The sequence below is a fragment of the Dunckerocampus dactyliophorus genome, chromosome 1 (genome assembly GCF_027744805.1).
Source record: "Dunckerocampus dactyliophorus isolate RoL2022-P2 chromosome 1, RoL_Ddac_1.1, whole genome shotgun sequence".
Taxonomy (NCBI): domain Eukaryota; kingdom Metazoa; phylum Chordata; class Actinopteri; order Syngnathiformes; family Syngnathidae; genus Dunckerocampus; species Dunckerocampus dactyliophorus.
This window is the reverse complement of record NC_072819.1, coordinates 32,151,606-32,167,258: the sequence shown is the minus strand read 5'-3', so window position 1 is coordinate 32,167,258 and position 15,653 is coordinate 32,151,606. Positions and strand designations below refer to the sequence as shown.

Here is a 15,653-nt window from a genome sequence, read left to right as displayed (position 1 = left end):
TAATGACAGAAGTGAGCAGATTAATTTTGAGGTGTACGGTTTCGGCCTATACTCTAATCATATGAGCCAGAAATGAGCCAGAAAAATACTGAAAAAGTAACTCAAGATTTTTAGTAGGCAAATAAATTGAACATTTTTCAGTGACCTTATCTCAAGCCAATCACTTACTGAAGACAAACTTAAAGGCAGCAAGAGTCCTCAACAAGCAGCAAGTGAAGGTGGCTGCAGTGATGGCCTGGCAAAGCATCTCCAGAAAGAAAACACACAATTTGTATTAGAAAATTAAATTATATTAAATATAAATTGTAATAAATGTAATTTGTACACATATTTTTAAATTGGGATAAAAATGTGATATTGGCTCACTGCCTTTTAACCCTTATTGAACCAGGTAGATCGTCTACCCTGGTTAGTGTTTTTCAGTTAACATCAAAAAATTTTTGCTAAAATTTTGCCATGGCTTGTGTTCACCCGTTTGGTTAGTGTGCAATATGGGCCGCGTAACAAACTGTTGTGTTTGTACTCGGCTTTTTTACACAACCGTCTTGGATCACGCCCAAAGACGAAATCCAAAAGAGGATGCGAACATTCCAAAAAGAGTGAATACCACTATTGAATTCAAGAAAGAAGTCATCTCAAACTTCGAAGATGGTGTCCATGTTGCTGCTCTCAGCAGGATGTACTGTAAGCCCTCATCAATAATACGTACCATCGTGAAGAATAACAACATAATCAAGTCAACTAATGTTGCGAAAGGACTAACAGTGTCCTACAAAGTGTGATTTGCGTCCCATGTGTGCAGTAAAATCAATAAAGGGGGTGTTAGAGTTGATAGAAATAGATAAAGTAGTACTTTGGAGCGATTCTGTGGTTGCTCTGGGCTTGTGCAGGTGGGCTGCTTTAAATGGATAGTTCGGATTTTTTGACATGAAGTTTTATGAGATCTCCATCAGCATTGTAGTCCAATAACAGCGACTTAACCCCCCGCTTGGTCTCCTAAGTCCAGTTCTGGTCAGATTTTGGTGATGAAGAATATAGTTCCGCTTAGTTGCTGGGGACAATTAAGTAAGTTTGGCTTCTAAAAACAATATGCTTTCAAAAGATTAAAACATTTGCATCAGAAAAAGGCCTTCTCAAAAACTCAAACCTCACAAAACGCTCGGCCTTATATGTGTCTCCCGCCGTATCCCTGTGCACTGTGCACTGTCGCCTGTGCGTTCATGTGAATGTGACCAAGACACTCAATCTTCTTCGACTGTGGCACACATATGTAAACAAGGTAGCCGCGCCGCTCTGTCGCTAAAAGATTTAAAAGACTGAAAAGTGTGTCTGCATGATCTCTTTTGGGGAAAACCAACCTGGACGATTCAGGGGGATTGCCCTCCAATCATAATCTCCTCTCCTCCCCCTTCTCTTTGCAAAACTAGGTAAAAGTGATGTTAAATGTTCATGTCTTCATCACATATGCCATGTTTGTGGCATCTCCTTCCTGAACCACCACCTTATCGTGGTGAAGGAGTTTGTGTGTCTCAATGATCCTAGGAACAAAGTTGTCGGGGGCTTTTATGCCCCTGGTAGGGTCACCCATGACAAACAGGTCCTAGGGGAGGGACCAGACAAAGAGTGGCTCAACAGACCCCAGTGAAGAGACACAACTTTGGACCATGATTTCCCTCGCCCGGACGCGGGTCACCAGGGCCCCCTTCTGGAGCCAGGCTTGGAGGTGGGGCAGGATGGCAAGCCTCTGGTGGCCGGGCCTGCACCCATGGGCTCCGGTTGGGCACAGGAGGGCACGAAGAGGTAACATGGGCCCCCTTCCCATGAACTCACCACTCATGAGAGGGACCAAAGGGGTCGGGTGCAGAGTGAGCTGGGTGGCGGCCTTGGCAGTCTGATCCTCGGTTGCAGAAGCTAGCTTTTTTTTTTTTTTTTTTTTTTTTTTTTTTTTTTTCCCCTGTCCTGTCCAGCCTTTAAAGCAGATAGAATTGTATACCTAAATGCCGTCAAGTGATCAACAGATTTACTCTGCCAGAGAGAAGTGTGATATACACTTCCCCTGTCATACAAAATTTATTCGACCTTGATGCTTGTTATAAAGCAAATTTGGAACGACCGGACCGGAGCAGGAGGGGACAGAGAAGAAGAGAAAAGGAAACAGGGGGGGGGGGGGCGAGAGGGGACAAAAACAAAAAAAAGAGAGACAAGAGACAAGGACAACAGCAGCAACAACAACAATTGTGACAGAACAACAGAAACATACAGAACGACATCAGCAAATAAATGTCCGTGACAACTATAAAGACGAACAAGGATAAAGGACAAATCAATATCAACAACCACAATGACAAAGCTGTCAATGACAATCAGACATAATAGCAGTCATGAAATGATGAACTATGACAGTGATCACAATGACAATACTGCATTGAAACAGTCGCACACAATAGCAGTCATGAAATGATGAACTATGACAGTGATCACAATGACAATACTGCATTGAAACAGTCACACATAACTGTAGTAATGAAATGATTATCCATGATAGTGAATAGAATCAAAGTTACTGTAATGCACATCATTGTAAAAAAAAAAATATACATATACACATATATATACATACATACACATACATACATATATATATACATATATATATATATATATATATATATATACACATACATACCGCACATACACATATATATATATATAGTCATACTGCTGATATCACCGTCGCTGTAATAAAACCAACAACATAATAACACCCTGGTTAACTCAGTGAGTAATGTGGGGAAGTACGTATGTACTGTGAGTGTGCATATGTACAGGTATCTCTGTATGTAAGGAAGACTTCATATATATGTAAAGGTGCAGGAATGTGTGGGCGTGTGATTGTCACTGAGAGTGCATGAAAGGAAAGGGGCCGCCTTCCACCTCCCAGAGAGCCCCGCCCCAAATAGCAAGGCCGGGCCCCGGCCGCCAGAAGGCCACCAGGCCCATAGGGGCAGGCAGCACAAAGATCAGTGCCCCAAGAGCCAGCCCAGAGAGCCCCCCCCCCCGGGAAGACCAGTAAGGGGCCGAAGAGAGGTAATCCCAGCCAAGGACAGGGCGCCAGCGGGCCGGAGGACTGCCAACCCCTGAGACCAGCGAGAGATCACACCCCACAAAGGCAGACGGGTACCGGGGGCCACAAACCGGCAGGCCCAGAGACGCCTCCACAGCCGGAAAGAAGCCCGCCCGCGCCGGAAGCGCCAATTCCCGCCCACCGCCACCCCCCACCCCCAGGGAGCGGAGCCCGGCCCGCCCCGGGCCAACCCCCGCCCGACCCCCGACACAGGGCCGCCCCGCCAAGGGATGCAGGAGGCACACCCTCCACCCACCCGGCGGAGGCACGGGCGGCAGAGATGTATCGCCCAGCACCTGACCCCACGGATCAAACCCCTGTATGCCCCCCCCCCCCCCCCCCCCCCCCCCAAAAAAAAAAAAATAAATAAATAGCTAAAATAAATAAGAAGCTAGCTCTTGGCACGTTGAATGTCACCTCTCTGGTCGGGAAGGAGCCTGAGCTGGTGCGTGAGGTGGAGAAGTTCCAGCTAGATATAGTCGGACTCACCTCGTGGAACTGTGGACCTGCTGTACACTCTCAGCAGGTAGCTGGGGAGAGGGAAGTCTGGGCTTCCCTGCTTAGGCTGTTGCCCCCACGACCCGACCTCGGATAAGCGGAAGAAGATGCATGGATGGATGGATGTTTGTGGCGCTGTTTTTTGAATGTAAATCTGTACAAAAGGCCTTTTACTGCCCCATGCAAGTAAGTGTGAGTAAAAGATGAGAATTTATTGATGCTCAGAGGTCATGAATGGGGCGGGGGGAAATCCTCGATTGCAGTGCAAAGACGGCTGGGCGGTGAATGCAGCAGCAGGGCCAGGCAGGGAAGAAGATGAATCCCATCGAACATTGAAGAGAGCCAGTGTTACCACTAGAGGGTTGTTAACAATCTGGGCCCGCTTGTTCAAAACTCGGTTATTTATTATAACCACTGGTTAAGCAGACTTAACCAACCGTTAACTTTAACAGCTCCGTTATCTTGTTGTCCAAAACTCGGTTAACTTTAACAGACTGTTAACTTGACGTAAAGGTCAACACACCTCAGGACCACCACTAACTTTTGAACAGGTGGTTAACTCTCAAGATGGAGTTGGCGGCCAACGCTGCCTTCGTGATGCCGTGCTGTCATGTCTCCTTACGTGCATTGCTGAAGTCTGGGTTATGCATTACTTCACACTTTACTGTACATTGCAGCTTTTCAGCACATGACAAATTATTCATATTTGCAAGACAGAAAAACATGCTTTTCACTGCCTAGATTTTAAACAAAACTATTTTATAAAACCGTGTTAAGCTTGCAAATTCGATCTTAGTCATGTTTAAGAACAACAATTTTGATGGAGTAATTGTACGTAGACCTATCTGAGGCTTTATCGGCGTCACAAGATGATATAGATGATATACTGTAGATATGAACTTGCAATTTGAGGCGTTAGTTACCCTCAAAACTGTACATTATTTTTAAAGCTTTCCAGAGGAATTGTAAGTATAGTGTGTCTGATGTTGTCCATCGTCTTGCTTTTGCAATGTATTGAAAGCTGTGTTCTGTACACTTGTGGAACAAAAACAAATAAAACATATATTTGATAAATATTGCTCATGTGTTGTTTATCCATGAATAGCTATTATATGTATTATCATCTTGGCACCAATATTAAGTAGAACCTTCAGACTCTTACTTTGAAGGCGAGCCAACTTTCAGTATTTTTCCAAACTATAACAGTTTGTGCTGAGCAAAATGTTTTTAACCAATAACATTTGCATTTAATCGTGTTGTTCATAAATTGCTTGCTTGTTTTAATTTGTAAAACATTTAGCTTCATTTGTTGCACAATACAATTTCACCAGCTTTAAGTTAAGCGCGTCTGGGCTTTTACTTTGGAGGCGGGTTAAGTAGTTCCTGTGTCCGGCGTAGGGCCCGAGTTTCATTTTGCTGTAAACCTGGAAACGTATGTTAAATATTGCTTACTTTAATTAATAACATTTTTTAACTAAAATAAAGCTACATTTTTTTAAATTTCTTTTTTACATTTTTTAAATCGTTTCGCGATCATTTTTTTCACTAAACCAGAAGTCAACAAAATGAGCAATTGTGGGATATATTGGCGCTGACCAGTGACGTCAACCAACAACGTGACTAACCATGTTTTAACTGTGGGTTAGCTAACGGCGGGTTAAGAATTTAACCGGTGGTTAGGGGTTAACCAGAGGTTAAAATAACCAAGTTTTGAACAACAGGGCCCAGTTAAATCGGCTCGCCTTGAAAGTAAGAGTCTTAGTGTTCAACCTAATATTGGTGCCACGATGATAATACGTATAATAGCTATTCATGTATAAAGAACACATGAGCAATATTTATAAAATGTATGTTGTATTTTTTATTGTTAGACAAGTGTACAGACGTTTCCTCCTCTCGGTGGGCGTTTCAAGGATGATGCACAATGATTCCACATCAGAGCCATCAAAGATGCTCAACAACAGGGTGCTGCCACAAAGGAATGAAAGGGAGGAGAGGGATGAGGGATCTGGAAGATCTGGATCATATTCTCCTCTCCTCCCCCTCCCTCTTTGCAAAGTTGGGTGATGTTAAATGTTCAGTTGTCCATTCATTTGTCATTTGTAATAATTTTTGCATCATTTTCTGCATGTAAAACTATAATTACTGTCTATAAAATGTGTCTTGTGTTAAAATTTCTGGAACAGATTAATTGGATTTACATTATTTTCAATGGGAAAACTTGCCATTGACGAGCGCCGCCAACCGCAGCTGCCCGCAACTGCAATCAAGCGTTTGCAATAACTTGCAGTGAGTCTCTTACAGCTATGTGGAGTAATTTTGGCTCACTCATCTTTGCAGAATTGTTGTAATTCAGCCACATTGGAGGGTTTTCCAGCATTTACCGCCTTTTTAAGGTCATGCCACAGCATCTCAATAGGATTCAGGTCAGGACTTTGACTAGGTCACTCCAAAGTCTTCATTTTATTTTTCTTCAGCCATTCAGAGGTGGACTTGCAGGTGTGTTTTGGATCATTGTCCTGCTGCAGAAGTCAAGTTCGTTTCAACTTGTTTTACAGAGCGGGATCTAAAATGTAAATGTTTCTTAATCTTCATTAAGAAATTATGGAACATTAGTGAACCTTCCCAGAAGTGGCCGGCCAACCAAAGTGTGTTAGTCAAAGTCCTGACCTAAATCCTATTGAGATGCTGTGGCATGACCTTAAAAAGGAGGTTCATGCTGGAAAACCCTCCAATGTGGCTGAATTACAACAATTCTGCAAAGATGAGTGGGCCAAAATTCCTCCACAGTGCTGGAACAGACTCATTGCAAGTTACCAGTATCGAGCATCTCTGATTACAGCATAAATTAATATAATAATATAACATTATTAATTAATTTTCTACCATTTATCATGTTTTGGGTTATGAGTGGCCCAGAGCCTCTCCCAGCTCACACTGAGTGGTGTGCAGGTGTACCTAAAGCAGGGGTATCCAAACTTTTTCCACAGAGGAACGAATACAGAAAAACTGAAGGATGCAGAGGGCCACTTTAATACATTTTGCTTATTAAAATGCTGAAAAAAATAATCTATATTGACTGTAAGTCAATAAATGATAAGCTATCACAACACAACAATGGCCTCTTAGCTTTGTGTTATAGGAGACAAAGCAAATCAAATAATATTATATTTCTCATTAATAATGAATTAAGTTTATTTGTAAAATATGCCAAGGTCCAATTAAAAGTAATAGCGAGCCGAAAATGGTCTCTGGGCCACATTTTGTATACCCCTGATAAAGGTTCACATAGTATTGACTTGCTAATGCATGATCCCCACAGTAACTAAAGTGGAAGTGCTTCCTGTCCAGCAGGAGGAGACAGAGCCTGAAGATGGGAGCTGCAGGATTCCTTCTCAAATTCTCAGTTTGCACCTTCATTGTCATTTTGTAAATGATTTATTCATGTTATTTATTTATGTTATTACAAAACCTTCAGTCAGGCCAAATGAAAATTATTGCAGTATTAGTAAAAAAGAAAGAAAGAAAAAAAAAGTGTTCCTGAAATGGAGACAATACTCACCGTTCCAGCCAGCATTGAAATGATAGTTTTCATTCTCCGTTATAAAATGATCTGATCCCGCTCACGGTATGCTGATTGCTTTGTCTGTTTAAGTGTCCTTTATGATTTTCTGCACTTGGTGTCATCACAGTGTCATCCCTGGTGGCCCCTTCCAGGCGAGCTGTGGGGGTGACTGCTGTGGCCTTTTGCGGTTATGTCTCCCTTCAGAGATTGATGAATTGATTGTGTGGCTGCTGCCAGTGTGTCTGTGCCCTGGGCGAAGGCGTCCCGGTTACGGGTGGGAATCCCAGCTATGGCATCTGCCCTGGGGGCTACTATTGTAGCTGTCCTGCAGGGGGCCGGAGAGCTGGTAGCCCTGGGAGCAGCTCTGACTCACATACTGCTGTCACACCCCTGGAGACACAGTGGTACTCTCCCATACACAACCTCTGATGAGACTAAGTGACTCTGTGGAGCAGAGCTATTCCACAGGGAAACTTTATGATTGTGCCAAACTAACCGATCTATTTCCTTTTGACCTGTTTGTTCCTTCTCCATATTCACAATTTCAGTACTGTAGTTGCGCTCCCGTGATGGAACAATATCGAAACGAATGCTTCTCATCAATTTACTAAGTTTTCTTGTTAAGTCATCTTATATTTGACCTGTGTGCCATGTGTCGCACTTCATTATACATAAAGTACATACAGCTTAATTAGTTTGATGTAGGAGAACTTGACAGCCACGACTTGAAGGAAATTATCTAGAACAGCGATGGTGAACAAGAAAGTCCTCTCTCAGATCCAACATCAGTAACCTCTGACCTGATATGCAAATCAAGTGTGATAGGAGTTAAGTGAAATGAACAGGGTCATATCAGGGATCTTCATTTAGTTTTGCCGTTAAATACTCAGAAATAGACCATGTGTCCTTTAACACGTTCTATCTGAAGTGCAAATATACCCAAAATGAGCACCGATAATTAATAATGAAGGAAATTAATGAGAAAAAAACATTTTATTCATGAATTGACATGGAGGCGGAAATACTGAAAATGCTCAACTAAACACTCAAGACTCATTTTTGTTGTCATTCTTTAAAATGAATAAATACTTTGACCCCTTTGCTCTGCTTCAAGTCTTTTTGTTGTCTTGCAATTATAGCAAAGTTTGTTGTGTGTTGTTGCAGAAATAAGACGTAGAGTATATTTATGTGGACAAACCTGCTTGTCAAGTGGAATTTAACCACAGGCAACATCAAACTTATTGCAACAGAGGGCACCTTACACACACACACACACACACACACTGCTGTTGGTAATGATGCTGGCACACCATGCAGCTTCAATGGGTGCATCAACAAAATGTTGACCACAAATACCATAATATACGTTTCATAAATACTGTAAATAAATGTGCTGACACAGAAATGCACACATTTGCACATTAGAAGGCTGTTGACACCAAATCCATCTAGCATTTATCAGTACAGCATTGCTTTCAACCAACAGCAAGTCATAAGACTGAGAAAACAAGGGTATAGGATTCATTTTATTACAGATCTTGTACAGTATTAACATGCCTTTTGATGCATTCCCTTGCCTCCTTTTCTGAAAACAGTGCAATGTCAACATTCGCAAAGACGGATGCCCAGGTTAACAAATTAAGAACACTAAACAACTACTCCATCCATTGGAAAATAAACATTTGTACAACAAAATGTGTTATTTTGTGCATCATGGTACCACAAGTAATGCCAAGAAGCACAGGATTAGGGATCAAGCAATGACAATTGCATTGACAGATAGAATGCAGTTGCTTGCACCACAGAGGCTTCTCTTGCTCATCAGTGGCTATGCTGGCCAATAGCAACATGTAGCCTGCAGTATACGTCTTATATACAGCAGTCTGCAGCATGTCATTGCCCCCGTAAGATCACAAGCCAGAGTTGGTGTATTACCATGCTGGATGAGAAGCAGTGATGTAAATGAATCTGACAGCTCGATGGGAGCCAATCAACTCCATCTGCATATCAGTAAATATTGCAATTAAACAGAATAAATAAACAAAAAGTAAACTATCCAGTGTGTTTGGAGTGAAATTAAATACATATCTATTGTTATAAAAAAATCTAAATAGACACTTTAAGCAAAATATGTACTTTACGCTGATGTACATCATTCGGTATAACATTGGTTTTGACAAATAATGATGAATATTTTGCAATTTGATAGTATTCTGAGATAACAGCGTTACTCCAGCTTTACTATTATGACATTTATTTACATCAAGTATGGAAGGGAAAGTACAGTTAAGTAATATCACTCTGCAAACACGTTTAGACCCTGAACACATAATAAACACGGCAAAGGAGGAAGAATACATATTCCTTTACAGTAATATTATATATCATTCACATTGTTCATCCCAATGATTATGTATCCAGTGTATAGAATGCAAGATATTTAGGTCACGTTGGTTCGCACATGATTAAAAACTCTCCCTGCAGATCTAAACAAATCAATAAATAATGCAGTAAAAGAATAAGAGAGAACATTTTGAGGTGAGGAGATGGGGCGCCATTGAGTCACCTGCAAGGAGCCTTTCAGCTCTGCCTCTCCGTGGATGTATCCACAAGTACGGCCTGGAGCTGGCACCCAGGCTCTTCCCCACTCTCCAGGACACGTGCTTCACTTTTTGTTCTTCAGCTGATTGGCCAGCCAGTCCAAGCCCTCATAGAGGCCGTCGCCGCTCGTGGCACAGGTGGCCTGAATATACCAGTGGCGGTGGCGCAGGGAGTGCAGACCCAGTTTGTCAGTAATCTCTGCGGCATTCATGGCGTTGGGCAGGTCCTGAGGAAAAATGGTGGCATTTCATTGGGTGATACAACGGGCAAAACAGTTAGAGACGACAAAAACTATACCTGCTTGTTGGCAAAGACGAGAAGAACAGCATCCCGCAGCTCATCCTCAGCCAGCATCCTCATGAGTTCCTCTCGGGCTTCATTCACACGCTCACGGTCATTGCTGTCCACCACAAAAATCAAACCTGTAGAGAGACCAGCAAACCACGGTCGTGTTAACACAAGAGTAAGGATTACAGTGAAACCTCTAATGAACACAATTCGTTCCAGTATGCTGGTTGACCCCAAATTTAGAAATCAATTTTCCCAAAGGAAATAATGAAAATCAAAATTTCTGTACCAGGGTCAGGGTCACTCATAACATTGTAATAATAAGTCAATCACTGAAATGTCCCGCATTCTACTGTTAAGAGAAATATTCATACAAATACATAAAAACAATAAAATACTTTTGGTCTTAACGTTAATGATGAATGACAAAGATGTACCGTAAATTCCGCTGTATAAGCCGCACCTACTAAATTTAGAGGAAAAAATGATTTGCACATATACAAGCCGCACTGGTGTATAAGTGTCCACGTCGTAAAATGGCATATTGTGGCATGCAAGAGTCTGTGACGAGAGTCAACCAATCTGGGCTATGAAAAAACTTATGACAAGCTTGTCAAACCATTGGAAATTGCAGGAGGTCATTACCAAATATAACAATCTGACTAACAGTTTCATCTTACTAACATTAAACTCATCACACAGCAACTTAACACTCAAACGGTATACCTCACAAATTTAGAAACATGTACCAATACGAGCTTAATATGGGAAAAAAAAACATTTTTAAGTTTTCCCATAATGCATTTCGTTTGAGAATACCATTTCACTGGAGGAGCATAGAAAGCAAAGAAAATGGTGGATAGTGTTGCAATGCTGCCTCTGTCCATCAGAGGCAGCCAGAGGACCCAGAGCCCAAAGCCCAGAGGGAAGCTGACTTCATTGCAGTGCCCCAATTAATGTGTTGCTCAGACGCAATGTCTTATGGGAAAACTTTAAACTGTTGGGTTTTTTTCATTTTTAACTCATATTAGGACATGTTTGTGTATTTCTCAGGTACTACGTTTGAATGTTAAGTTGCTGTGTGATGAATTTGCTGTCTTGTTAGTAAAGTGTCCTTTGAAAGATGACACCGTGAGTCAGAGTGTTATACTGGTATATGCTGTATATATATAAAATGACCTCCTGCAAAGGGTTGACAAGCTTGTTGTGAGTGCACTGATAGCTCATAATTGTCTCCTGCAAAAGAAAGGGCTATCTTTCCTCACTTACTTGTGAGGGGCACAGTATTTAAACAATTAGTAATAGTTCTGAAGTAAAGGAGATGTCACAAGATAAGAATTTAGCCATAAATTAGCCACACCGCTGTATAAGCCGCAGGGTTCAAAGTTAAAGAAAAAAGTAGCGGCTTACAAACCGGAATTTACGGTAATGTGAAGGTCAGTTGCATTATGGACACGCCTCTTCTTCTTGCATATCTTTTTTTAAAAATCCTAACTGTCACACAATTGTTAAGTTAACCGATATCAAATGTGAGAAAGACTAAATGTGCCGACGTCATGCATGACAGCCGTCCAAAGTTCTGTGTAGTGTGAAAGGCAAATTTTTTCCGAAACATTTTGTGAAATTCTGAATTGTATGACCTCAGTGGCTTTTGTTTTACTCCTTCCTAGGCTCCCTCTACAGTTTCACAGCGTAACTTACTTTTAAGCTACTACAGTATGTACTGTAGGCGCATACTAATTAACAGTGATAACCATGCAAAATTTTACACCACTGAATCGCAAGTCACCTAAAGCAAAGGTCCCCAACATTTTGGGACCCACTGACCGGCTTGTGTTCCCAAAAATCTCCAGCGGACCATGGTGGGGTGGAAGGCATACATTATAGGGATCTAATTGATCTTATTTATTATGTGTTTTTGTAAAACTAAGACAAGAACAACATCAAATTAAAAGCACAAAATTAATACAGATCCACTGTCCATATGAGCCTGTATAGTATACGTCTGTGTAGGCTCTCAGTCGTACAGGAGTTGTCCATCGAGGAAAAGGCTTCTTGAGATGTCATCTGTACTTCTGTGAAGAAGGTGTCGGACGTTTCGCTCCTCATCCGAAGAGCTCAGTTCGCTGACGCAGCTCTTCGGATGAGGAGCGAAACGTCCGACACCTTCTTCACAGAAGTACAGATGACATCTCAAGAAGCCTTTTCCTCCCTGTATAGTATAGTATAGTAATGTGCAGCGTGGGAGAAAGTTAGCACATGCACACAACTGTGGTGCGTTCAAGGACCCTTGCACAACTGACCAATCGAAACACAATAAAATAAAACATCAACATGCAGAAACTAGGGGCTTTCTAACTGTATATTATTTTTAAAAATAAAATAATGGCTCATATTTCCAAGATGTATATACATTTACATAAAATTCAATGTAGCTATTTACAGATGTATATACTGTATATATTTTTTTATCATTGCGACTGAAAGTCTCTCGCCGCCCAGTACCGGTCTGGGGGCGGGGCTGAACCCGGAGGTTTGGGACCCCTGATCAGCTGATAATCATCATTTGAGTTAATGAAGGAGTAAGGGACTTATACATGACTATTTTACCAGCCTGCGGTCTTATTGAGCTTTCTGTTCTGTATGTAGTAACACTAGCAGTGGCTGTGTTTTAAAATAAATGCTCCATAGAGCTCTAGTCATGTCATACACCTAGGATGTACTATGCTTCCTTCATGTCAATTACTTGCATGTTTGCTAAGCTAATCCATTAGCCATTTAAGTAAGGATGTTTTTATATGTATTTATTGCTAAAAGTACATGGATTGGGTAATGCTGAGACACTGATGAGAGGTTGTATGTGTCCCACTTTGTTTGCTTACACTTTTCATTCAAATCAGGCTTACATAAAAAAAATAAAATGCTTGCTGTCTGCGTAATGTTTATGGTTCTAGCGTGATACAGTAGCATTTAGATTTTCACAATAGTAATGTAAATTAATATCAGATTTCTAAATGTTCATCTTTGCTATATTAGATTTATTTTCACTGGTGGCTGATACATTTGTGGGCTATGCTTAGCAGTTCAGTAAATAATAAAATATACGTCAAATATGATGATTTGAGAGCCTCTGTTCCCTCCAACGTGGCCGACTCTGGCTCACCCTGAGTGTTTTGGAAGTAGTGCCTCCACAAGGGACGAATCTTGTCCTGGCCGCCTACATCCCACACAGTGAAGCTGATGTTCTTGTATTCTACTGTCTCAACATTGAAACCTGAACAAGAAGAAATAAAGAGTCTCATAGGTTGGATTCAGTACCTTAAAAAAAAAAAAAAAAGGCAGTTCAGTGTCACGCACCAATTGTGGGGATGGTGGTCACGATCTCGCCCAGCTTCAGCTTGTAAAGAATGGTGGTTTTCCCAGCGGCGTCTAGCCCCACCATAAGGATCCTCATCTCCTTTTTGCCTATCAGGCTCTTCAGCAGGTTTCCAAAGATGTTGCCCATGACGACCGGCGGCTGACTTCTCAACTGCAACAAAACTATTACACCAGGAAGTGTGAAAGACCACTTCACCACACACGGCTGCAACTGTGGACCACATTTTAGTAAGTCTAGACCACACAAGAAAACATGTGGTGGAAAACATGGTGATAGTGGCTCTTCAAAAGCCACCCAGTGATATTATTATTACCCCGTTACACGGTGAAGCACATCACACCTCGGCAGGCGACTGGGCTGAGAAGTGCACTGCATGCCACCATGAGGCATGTGTTTCATGTAGATGAGCTTTCATGTGCACAAATGCAGTAAAGATTAAGAAGTTGTGTGACACGTGGCCTGTATAGCTTATGGAAAATGTGACTGTCGACGGACTCTGCCTTAGGTCTACCTTCTGCCAAAGTTATATCATTAGCAATATAGCTGCTAGTGTAGCTTATTCCAGAGACAGTGACCCTGTGTTACAATGTATTTGTTGTTCAGAATTCATGCAAAGTGAATGTGACAGCTTTGTTTGGTCTCATATTAAACGTAAACGTATTTGGTCTCGCTTCCTTAAGGTATCTTATCACTGTGTACATAGTTTTGATTACATATATACCATCCACAACACTCGGTACACAAAAAGCGGTTCAAAAATTCTGCTTTTAATAACAGTACTGTAGTCAGTTTTGATCGGAACGCTCATTGATATAAATTTAACAAAATTTTGCAATGTTTTATATTTTCGACTATTTGTATTAACTTCAAGCTGAACCAAAATATTAGGAACTCCTTGCAGGGTGCTTAGTACGTCTATGACAGTGTCAAATCTCTTAAATTGCGCAGGTGTACCTTATGAATACATATAATGGAAGCATTTACAACCCAGCAGGTTAACATCACCACTAATGACTAATGCCATTGTGGCCAGTAAGAAACACTTTTTCAAGCACATTACGTAGCATCATGATGCTCATCCTAGTAAGGTTCAGTGCAGGACTGCTGCATTCATTATGCTGCAGTACGTTAAGCCGGGTGTACCTACTGAATTGTCTCGTGATGAAGCACCTCCCTATTGAGAGGGGAAGATGAAGATGATGAAGCAGACACTGCATTGTCTCTTGCCTAATTAAATAATGCCTTAAGGTCATAAAATTTTTCCGGCTTTCAAATGAGGAGAACGCACAACGCTGCGTTATAATGTCTGCTGCAATCCTCATACGGTCACGACTAGCCTGCTGTCTCGCCTGCTATCGTCGACTAGCGACCGTGCATTTAGCAAAAAAACGTTTTTCATCTGTCACGACAAGGACACAATTGTTAGCTGTCTTTTCTATTAATGCATAAATTACGGCATCTTTGCTCCGTTAACATTTCATTCACACTTACCCGTCAACGGCAGGCTAGGCTACCAGCTGGATGCAGGCGAGAGGCTGGTGGGAAGTCTCGCGATGACACAGTCACCGAATCTCGTGATATTTGGTTAAAAAAGACCAAAAAATAAACATCCCTACTGTACTAGAGCTGAAATACAGTTACAGGGGAAGTGTTCCTTTATAAACTACTGTATAAACAGACTAACACAAGATGTTAACCTGGCTTTGACTCCTTTTAGTCAGTCAATACAATATCATTTTAGAGACACCGATATTTAAGTGTGTATGGCGATGCAGCAGGGAAGCAAAGCACTGTGAAACTAACAAAAGAGTCTACAGGCAAACAGGCTTGAATAATTAACACAGGAATCATCTTAATGAATAAGTAAATGGCTGACTGTAACAGGATGCTTGTGTGACCCCTCCTATCTTTTGTACTTCTTAATGTACGACTAAAAATTGAGTGAAATATTGAACTCCAAGGTAACCCAAGTTTTTCCAGAGCCAAAAAAGATATAGTTATGTACGGAACAAAAGCAGTACCTTTGATCATACAAGCCTGAAAAGTATTAGCTAGTCATCAAAAACTATAACGAGCAAAGTCTTCATTGCAAAGGTGTTTCACATATGCGCGCCAACATCAGGGTTAACTGTCACACAAGCGGAGAGAAAAAGTTAACTGCTGTAAAACGTGAGAAGTGTCTTCATTTCACTTACTGC

General features: G+C 41.4%; 1 protein-coding gene across 1 annotated transcript; it reads right to left on the bottom strand.

Moving 5' to 3' along the window:
- Nucleotides 1-8,700: 8,700 nt before the first annotated feature.
- Nucleotides 8,701-15,007, bottom strand: arf3a (ADP-ribosylation factor 3a). Its single transcript, XM_054794945.1, has 5 exons — nucleotides 14,947-15,007; nucleotides 13,434-13,616; nucleotides 13,240-13,350; nucleotides 10,086-10,210; nucleotides 8,701-10,014 (listed from the first exon to the last, which is right to left on the bottom strand). The coding sequence occupies exons 2-5, from the start codon at nucleotides 13,579-13,581 to the stop codon at nucleotides 9,853-9,855; spliced, it is 546 nt and encodes a 181-aa protein (XP_054650920.1). The 5' UTR covers nucleotides 13,582-13,616; nucleotides 14,947-15,007; the 3' UTR covers nucleotides 8,701-9,852.
- Nucleotides 15,008-15,653: the final 646 nt, after the last annotated feature.

What these genes read in the sequence shown, in the direction of transcription:
- arf3a (XM_054794945.1), bottom strand. Translation starts at nt 13,581, where the DNA reads ATGGGCAACATCTTTGGAAACCTGCTGAAGAGCCTGATAGGCAAAAAG. An exon ending in GACCACCATCCCCACAATTG is followed by an intron (nt 13,351 to 13,433) that starts GTGCGTGACACT and finishes CTTCTTGTTCAG; the next exon opens with GTTTCAATGTTGAGACAGTA. An exon ending in CTACTTCCAAAACACTCAGG is followed by an intron (nt 10,211 to 13,239) that starts GTGAGCCAGAGT and finishes GTCTCTCTACAG; the next exon opens with GTTTGATTTTTGTGGTGGAC.